The 9686-nt window shown below is 46.7% G+C and overlaps 1 protein-coding gene across 1 annotated transcript; it reads right to left on the bottom strand.

Annotated features, from left to right (window-relative positions):
* Positions 1-323: 323 nt before the first annotated feature.
* LOC138579729 (putative uncharacterized protein DDB_G0292636) lies at positions 324-719 on the bottom strand. Its single transcript, XM_069649966.1, has one exon. The coding sequence runs from the start codon at positions 717-719 to the stop codon at positions 324-326; it is 396 nt and encodes a 131-aa protein (XP_069506067.1).
* Between the last annotated feature and the right edge of the window lie 8967 nt (positions 720-9686).

The raw sequence follows: 9686 nt of genomic DNA on the forward strand, positions 1-9686 counted from the left end.
AAATATTAGCTTGTCAAATAACTGCAGAGAGAAATCTGAATTGGTGTTTAAATGCAAGTTTTATTCTACTTTAAACAGGAAGATAATATATTTTTCTGCAAACATTGAATAGTGTGATTAAAGCGAGCAATATAAGAACATTCTGGCGATGCTCTCTTCATTATTCTGCAAGACTCCTACAGTATTTCATTTGATTTATCACTTTCCTTTACAAATCCCTTTTCTTTTACTTCTAATCTCCTCTTTCCCTTTTTACTTCCTGTGCCTAGTTGTATTCCGCCATTTGCCATGTCCTTTACAGTCTAATTCCCCTTAACTTTTCCTCACTCCCCGCCCTTTCCTTTCCCATGCCCTTTCCCTTTCTCTCTTCCTTTACCCTCTCCTTTCCCCTTCCCTTTATGCTCTTTGTCTTTTGCATGTTCTTTCCCTTTCTCACTCCTCATCTCTTCTCCTTTCCCCTTTCCTTTATGCTCTTTGTCTTTTGCATGTTCTTTCCCTTTCTCACTCCTCATCTCTTCTCCTTTCCCCTTTCCTTTATGCTCTTTGTCTTTTGCATGTTCTTTCCCTTTCTCACTCCTCATCTCTTCTCCTTTCCCCTTCCCTTTATGCTCTTTGTCTTTTGCATGTTCTTTCCCTTTCTCACTCCTCATCTCTTCTCCTTTCCCCTTCCCTTTATGCTCATTGTCTTTTGCATGTTCTTTCCCTTTCTCACTCCTCATCTCTTCTCCTTCCCCTTCCCTTTATGCTCATTGTCTTTTGCATGTTCTTTCCCTTTCTCACTCCTCATCTCTTCTCCTTTCCCCTTTCCTTTACCTTTCCCCTTCCCTTGACCCTGCCCCTTTGCACTCCTCTTTTCTCTGACTTTCTCTTGCTCCCCAGTTCCAGCCTCTGACTCTCCATCCTCCTCTTCTTCGCTGGATTCTGTGCTTTCTTCGCTGTTGTGCCGTTTCTCTCTTGGTCTTTGCTCTGCATCTTCCTCTTCCTCATTCTCTTCCACTAATTCTCCTTCGGCCTCGTCTTGGATTCCTTCTTCCATGGCTTGGCGTTTAGGCCTTGGTCCTTGCCCTTCATCGTTGATGACTCGTCCACTGTCAGACTCGGCAGGAACGTGGCCGTCTGGTTTCTCCATCTTGTGATGTCCTGAAAGAAGAGAAGAATCAGAATCAAAAAATGTCCCAGAAAGACAGTGATCAGGGGTGGCATAAAGGGTCGTGACTCCGGGCCATGTGCTTATGGGATCCTTTTGCCTGTAGCCCACCAGGTCTAGCCCCCGCCCCTCTGTGTAGTCCCTGCAGTCTCCACCTCTCCTGGTCATACTGAAGGAGGAGGGGCAAGGGGGTTCCTTCTAATATCTGTTGGAGGACTGAGATGACACCTTAAGCTGATTTACACATTGAAAATGATGCTCTTCAGGTTTTTATTAAAACTGCTTTTGATCACTTATTTTGTCGAAGCAAAGAAATATGAACAGGAAATAAGACGGTGACAGACTGGAAAGAGGCCACGTGTTCAGCTGGGGGGGACTACTGTGTTGGCGTAGTAGTCACATTGTATGCATGCAAACCTATAATGCTGATATAGCGTCGTCTGGGATGAAATGCACATTTGGGATGAAGTTTATGAGTACCGAGGATTGTGAGAAAATAATCAGGCTATTTCTCTTGCACCAAGTGCTTTCTAGTGCCACTCTAGCTGAGATTCTGTACAAAATAGTGTGTTTGTGGGTCAGACAGACTTTACTTTGCATGCCGTTCAATGACACTTCCACTGGGAGGCGCCATTTTATACTCCCCTGGATCCTAAATACATTGGCTGAAGATGACTCTGATGCGTCAACCAATCCCAGGGCTGGATTCTCTTCAGTAGTGCATGTGTGAGGCAAAGTGCGGAGTCCACCATGGAATGTACTGGATGGCGTCAATATTTCAGCTCAGTTGTCGCCTGTGTGCCTGTAGTGGGACATTTTGCACATCATAAATCGCTCAGGCTATTGCAGAGTATATAAACCAGTCTATTACCTGGGATGCTCCCTTGCTGTCCTTCCCATATCCGGCCAGGGAGCATGCTGGGAAACCACTGAGTAAAAGCACCTGTAGAGCAAAACATATTTTCCAGGTCAGCTGTCACTCATTGGGCCTCATTACAGTTTCCTTGGCGTAGTAAAAATGACAGTAAAAGAGCTGGTAATTCCAGCACCGGCCTTTTACCACAGCAGGGAAACTCAAGTTTGCCGGTGTGGGCACTGATTAACCTCCAGCACTGAGCTGCCGGTAAATGAGGCCCCCGCCGGCAAAATAATTCCACAATTACCGGCAGAGTTATAATCAGTGCCGGAAATTGCGGCAATCCCCTCCAGGCAGTCCCATGTGATTATTATTTTCTACTGTTGCTGGCACCCAGAATATCCCAGAAATACCAGGATATCAGGCGCCAATAATGGTAGGGTCAGCTTGCCGGTAACTCACCGGAATTAACAGCAGGATACTGGCCAAGTCCTAATGACCCCCATTGACTTCTATCCTTTATCACCACTCATAAACCGTCACTATGGGCCTCATTACAGTTTCCCCGGTGAGGTAAAAATGACAGTAAAAGTGCTGGTCATTATGGCACCGTCACATTTACCGCACCTGGAAAACACACGCTTGCCGGTGGGGGCAGTGATTCACCTGCAGCCCTGAGCTGCCGGTAGATCAGGCCCCCACCAGCAAAAGAATGCCCCAATTACCAACATGGAGTACTTTGGGACTCCATGGAATGGGGATATCCCGCCGATGCTGGCACCTGGAATTTCCAGGAAATGCCGGCATATCAGGAAATATCAACGGTAGGGTCAGTTTGCCGGTATCCCGCCAGGATTCCAGGCAGGATTCTGGCGAAAACATAATGACCCCTTTGTGTGCCCCAGGCACAATGCATACTTTATTCACTAGTCATGTATTTAAATGCCACTTTTGCAGGTTGATGTCAGTTGCATATTTGCATTCACTGATTCATGATTTACCTGCGAGCATTTCCTGCAACTGACATTCTGGCCTTGCCTTGCCCCTCAGCACAGCCGCTGAGGATGGAAACAGACATAGGACTGGGGGATGCTGGGAGGCTGAGTGCAGGTTTGGGGATGAATATGACCCGGTAATGACAGGCCTTAGGAAGGAAAGGGCTATCAGTTCCTCTCCCCTAAACACCCCCATTGTTCCTGGTGCAAAATGAAGTTTGTTTGTTTGTTTATTTATTTAGTATGGCGCGCAAAACCCAGAGGTAACAGGGCGCAACAGAGGGCAGGAAGATAGGATTACGTAAAAACTTAGTTGCAGGATAAGGCACACATGAGAGAAAAACAAAAAGGAGGCATAGCATTACATTGCGTGGAATGTGCATATATACATATAGTTAGACAAATGCTTACATATTTACATATTTAGTGCTGCACATAGTGGCAGTGTGCTGTGTATTCCGATTATGTCTTACTCCTAAGGAGAGCAAGTAATAAGCAAAGGAAATCCTAATTTGTTTTATATTAGTGTATATTAATTCATATCGAGCGAAACATGTGTTTTTGTATTTGCATTTATTTGAAGATCAGGGGTGTCAATTTTGATCAGAAATGACCTAGAATAACACATTTACAGATGTAGAAGGCCTCCCCTCGAAGGGTGCCTGTCCAATAAAATAACGAGGAGAACATGTGGTGAGCCAGTTTATGAGGGTGTAACAAAAGTGGGACATATACCAGGGACAACACAAACACTTGTGTACAGGCGCGTTATAAATGCCATATCACAGCATATCAAACAGAAAATAAAATATGTACGAAAACAAAGGGGACATTAACCTAATGGGTCAAGGGCTTCCAACCAAAGAGGAGTACTGTGCACATATACAATATTACATTATTAAGCGTCACTGGAAGACTTGTTAGGGTCAGGTTGGAAGTATAAGGCAGAGGTAGCGCTGCTCGCTCCTTAGCAAGGAGGTGATGTTTAAGGTGAACTTTGAAGAGTTTCAGAGTGTGATGGGCAGCGTGTTCCAGTGAAGTAGGGTGAGTAGGGAGAAAGAGCGGAAGCAAGACGGGGCAAAGAGGCGCATGGGACAGTAAGGCTGAATGCAGAGGAGGAGCAGCGTGAACGAGATAGTGAGTAGAGATAGACGCAATCAGACAGGTACTGAGGATCAAGACCATGGATAATGTGCTGGAGTATCTCAATCCAGCCCGACAGCAGCAACAATGATAGTTCCAGGAACCTCTGCATTCCCTGAAGCAGGAGAGAAGGGTTTTCCAGCAGCACTGGTCTATGCACTTGCATGGCAGCAAATATCTAGTCTCTTCTCTATATCCATGGAGGCAATCTTCATGATGACGGGGCCAGCAGAAACGGTTAAGGGTGGCAGCCCAGGAGGTTAGGTGGGCCAGTGGTCATGGGGAACTAGAGTCGGTGAGTGGATTGGATACTGAGTATGTCTAGTGGGGTGGAAAGAAAGCGTTGTGTGGGGCTGGGTGAAGGTTGCCTGTTCCTGGACAGAAAATAGCAGCGAGAAGCTTATCGAGGGGTTGTAACTCAGCACCCATACCAGGAAATAAGGCCCGCATCATGGGCTCACTGATTAGCTCTGATGCCAGTCCGCGCCCACTCCCCGGTGTGTGATACCACTGTGGCCATCAGAGCTACTTTATGAGATAAGAAACCTCTGTGTAAGAAGGATCTTGACGCATTGGATAAAGGTGATATTTTTAATTCCTGGGGAGAGTGATTGCTTGTTGGGAGGCTAGAGAGCGGAAGGAGTGGCAGCAGGGATGCAAGGCAGGATTGGTGCAAAAAAACAAGGGGTTGCGAAGGGCTTGAGTTCTGTGTCGGAGCCGGGGTGCAGCAAAGATGAGTGTCAGCTGGGGAAGTTGCAGCATATAACTAAATGTGGAACCCAGAAGAACAAACTTAAATAAGAACTGGGGCTGCAGAGGTGATGAGGAGTGAGTGAGGGTGAAAAGGAATGTGGTTGCCAAAGGTGTTTACCTTGATAAGGAGAAAATGGAAGAGGGGATTAGGGGTGGATATTGGCAGCTGGAAGGATGAGTCGCGCCTCAGTGATGAATGGCAGAAAGAGAATTCAAGTTGAGAGTCGGAAGAGGGACATCATGTTTCCAGTTTCCAGTAGACAACTGCTTGTCTTACAACTTTCAGCTTCATCTACAAGCATCTCAGTCAACATTTATTTTCTATTTGAGCTCTGAATAGTTCAAAGAAAAGACATTCATCCGAGCAATTCCACTGAGACGTTGGGTAGCACAGAGAAACCTCAAGGGCCCCCACCATTTACACCCCCCACTCATTCTGCTACTTACAGGACTCTGGCAGCCGCCACAAGATAAGAGAATACAGCTTCTATGACCATCAATTATTGGATTAATCCAATAGCCCAACCAATCTAAACAATGAACGGTGACTGTGTCATTGCTCGTAGATGGGTGTGTGACCTTTACGCCTGCTTGCCTAGTCGGGGGGTGTGCCGTATTAGAAAGCAACACCAATGATTACATACTGGGTTTCTAGGAAAAGGATAAACTATTATAATGCAATATTAGTTTCTCTTACAGAGTTATTTCCATTATTCATACTGTTATCTTTCATTCCGAACTCCAATTATATCTGTTCATTTTGACATTTGTGCCTACAATAGCGAAGTGTTGTGCAAAATGAGTTGAGTTTAACATCGTTGTGACTTATTTCAGTACCAAAACACATTTTATGCAATTTTTTAAAAAAATATGAATCCCTTAGAATACCAGAACATTTTTTAAAATAAATACTCATGAAGTTGCACTTAGCCATATGTACACAAAAAATTAATTATGATATATATACAACTTATCTTAATATGGAAACAGGTGATAAACTTAAAACTGTATTCAAAATGAAGATGAGGCGACAACTTAAGACACATGCCAAGAATGTGCCTTCAGATTGCATTTTACGAAGTAGTGATTTTTTTAAGTCTCTGGTGCAAGTGCAAAGTTTTCACGGTATTAGCACTATGGCAAGGTTTGCCCTATTTTTAAAAACACAGGGACACATTAAAAAACCATTGCACCTCGACAAGTGCAGTTGGGATATCAAAATTGGCCTAGTGCTAAAAAGATGCATGTTCACTACATGTTTGCACCAGGGCAAACTAGTGCTAATGCGGAATGATACTAGCACTAGGGCAAACTTTGCACTGATGCAAAATGCATCAACAATCTATCTTTTTAGCACTAGGGCAATTTTAGCCCTGGTGCTTTTACTATGCCAAACTGCACTTGTCGAGGAGCAGGGAGGGGGGAAGGGGAGAAGTGTGGGGGAGCGTGGAAGGGGGCAGTGCAGTGCTTAGGATAAACAGTAAAATAAATAAGACACTCAATAAATAAAAAGTGCGGCCAGCTGGTGGCAAGTGCAAGGGTAAGTGTAGACAACACGTGTCAAGTGCTGGTAAGGAGCTGTAGGGATACAGAAACAGTTCCCAAGTGCAAGGGTTGCCAGGGGGGCAGTGCAGGCGTTCAACTGGCAGGGAGGGGACCTTGGCCTGAGATCAGAGGGTAGCCAGGTATCCAGTGCAGTTGTAGGTTCAAACAGGAGGTCAGCAGGGGATTGAAGAAGAGAAAGCAGAAGCAAAGAGGAAGGTCTTGAAGTGCTTCAGGAACTGCAGATGATTCTCATCAAGTTTAAGGGAGGCAGAGAGGCTGTGCCAGAGGGAGGCACCAGCCGAAGAAAGAGACCTACCACCAACTCGAGAGCTCGAGAAGGAAGATATTTAGGAAGAGAGTGTTGAAGGTATTGAAGCACCAGGCCCCAGAAGGCCTTGTGAAAATTGCAGAGGGTTTTGAACGTAATCCTCGCCCTCACTGGGAGCCAGTACAGAGATTTCAGTCCTGGAGAGGTACGAACCCTGGGCTTGAGACCTAGGACAAGTCTTGCAGGACTGTTTTGGATGCGTTGCAGAGGGCGGAGAGTAGAGGCAGGCATATTTAGAAAGAGGCTGTTGCAGTAATCCAGCCCAGAGAGGACCAAAGCTCTGGAGACAGTGAGCTTCCGGGAGAAGGAGAGGAAAGACGAATACCTCTGAGGAGGTGCAGTTGGTAGTGTGACATCCTAGAGACGACAGAGATGAGAGGAGAGAAGGAGAGTGTGGAGTTGAAGATGACCCAGGAAGAGGGAAAAGAGAGGCGGCCCAGAGTGTGACTGGAAAGGAGGGAGCAGGTGTGCCAATGAAGAGAATCTCAGTCTTACTGGCATTAAAGCAGAGATCATTGGCGGCACACCACTCCTGGATAGCAGACAGACAGTCAGCGATGAGAGAAGGAGAAGAGGTGGTGGAAGGGAGCCTGAAAATGAGTTGAGTGTCATCCGCATAGCACTCAAAGTTGGGGCAGAGAGCGGCGATGCGGTGGGCAAGAAGTACCAGGTATTGGTTGAACAGCCAGGGAGAGAGGTTAGACCCCTGGGGAACACCACAGGTAGAGAAAGAGGAGAAGAAGGACCCAATTTGGACCTGGGAGGGTTGATCGGAAAGGAAAGAAGTCAGCCACGCCAGGGCCTGACCAGTGATACCCAGGTTATCGCAGAGACGGTTTAGCAGGATGGCATGTATAGCATTGCAGGGGCTGCAATAATATGCCAAGTGCAGCATCATATGCCCTGCTTATGCCCTTATATGGTTGGTAGAGTCACCATATGTAGGTCAGAGCCCCACAAATCCAAACTCAAATGACCCAACACCACCACCACCATGATCGCCAACCCCATAGCTTGAATCCCAATACCACCTCCCAGAATCCTGCCCCCACCTACCAGATTGCAAGTCCCATAGGTGGAATCCTGTTCCCACCTCCCAGAGTGCAAGCCTCATAACTGGAATCCTGCCCCATACTTCCCAGAACATAAGCCACGTATCTGACATCCTGTCCCACACCACCAAGAGCACAAGCCCCATACCTGGCATCCTGCCCCCCCACCACCAAGATTGCAATCCCCAAAACTGGCATCCTGCCTCCAATAGCCAAAGCAGAGTCCCCATAACTGCCCACTGCCTCTTACTCCCACAATCGAAGCCCCACACAATCCAGGCCATGGCAACACGTCCTTCCGAGCAAGCCACTTTGTAGAGCGGTGGGCGTGCTCGTAGAACATCCTCCTGATTTTGGTCCCAGGGCAACCCTTCTGGTTTGTTCTCCATAGAGAGACAGCCAGAACAGCAACCCAGGCCCACATCTGCTGCATGGAGGGGGCACAATGGGAGGGACAACATTTTGTTAGGGAAGCAGGTCCCCACCTGGCCCTAGCCTGGAGACGCCACTGTGGAGGGGAAGATAATCTCAGTGTTGCGAGAGTTGAGCCTCATTTATGGATGGCAAATATCCTGATGATGAGGAGGTGAAGGAGCAATTACATGTTTTGTGATTCTCAGCTTCACCTGTAAACAGTGAACAATGCAGCTTTTATGTTGTCCCTAAAGAAAAGACATCCATGGAACAAACTCGATGATACTCTCAGCAGCAGAAGGATTGATCATTGCAAACTATATAGGGATGAGACTTTGTGGATTACAATGAATATTCAAGTGTTCAAACAATCCCCAACCCCGACCCCATGGGATGTTGCTAGCTCAACACACAACAGGAACATTTTGCAATGTATTTAGAGCGTGCAATGTCCTCCCTCCCTCTCCCAACTTTCATCCTACACCCAACTCACCCAGAGAGAACAATCCCTGTAATTGTAATGTCCTGAATTGTTACATCCTTTTCTGAGCGATAACTTCTGTGTCCCAATAGAATTATGTTCTTAGGAATCTATGCATGATAATCAAAAGCCGTACCACAAGAAGACACAGGGACAGTGCATGTTGTGAACCTGGGCTCCTACATCTGTCCTTGAAGGATCAGCTACCCCCTACGTTTCTCTGTCTAATGCCAGGTGATGTGAAATGTCCCAATGTTCACATAGCAGTTGGGATGTCTCCAGCCAGGCCCATTACTAGAGGTCATAGGGACGGGGGGGGGGGCAGGAGGTAGGGGGTGCAGACACATGCTGAAGAGGGTGAGAGGTGAAGTAGTGACCGCTTACCAAACATGGCCTTTGTGCATTTCATGCCAGCCTTGGTGCTGCAGCATTTCTCCCTCTCGTCACAGTCCAGGTCCACAGAGCAGTTCTTCATCTTGGAGAAGTCTGGTTTTTGGCACTGTTTGGGGTCTCTCGGGTGATGCTGGCCATCTTCTTCCTTAGGGTGGGACCGGCCTTCATGATGCTCTGGTGGACCACGCCGCTGTCCATCTGGTTGAGACCTTTCTTCATGCAATTTATTCACCTTATTCTTAAACCTCTCGTACTCCTCCGGGTGCTTGTCCATGTAGTCTTTGAAACACATCCCGGAATGCTGAGCATCCTTGTTCTGAGACTGGTCTACATCAAAAAACAAGAAAAGCAACTGAGTGTCCATATAGCGTTACCCGTGGCATTGCTCATAGTGGGAAACAGAGAGGCTGTGCATGCACCTTGAGACCAAAGTAGGGTTTGTGCATCAGAGTAATATAGAGTAGGAACAACTATTGACTTCTTGGAGTGAATGCCATGTCCATAGACTTTATCCAGAAGGCAGATAATGCACAGGATTGACCAACAAAATGTATTTCTCACCATTGCAGCCACACCTTT

The sequence above is a fragment of the Ambystoma mexicanum genome, chromosome 3p (assembly GCF_040938575.1).
Source record: "Ambystoma mexicanum isolate Mex_15411 chromosome 3p, UKY_AmexF1_1, whole genome shotgun sequence".
NCBI lineage: Eukaryota > Metazoa > Chordata > Amphibia > Caudata > Ambystomatidae > Ambystoma > Ambystoma mexicanum.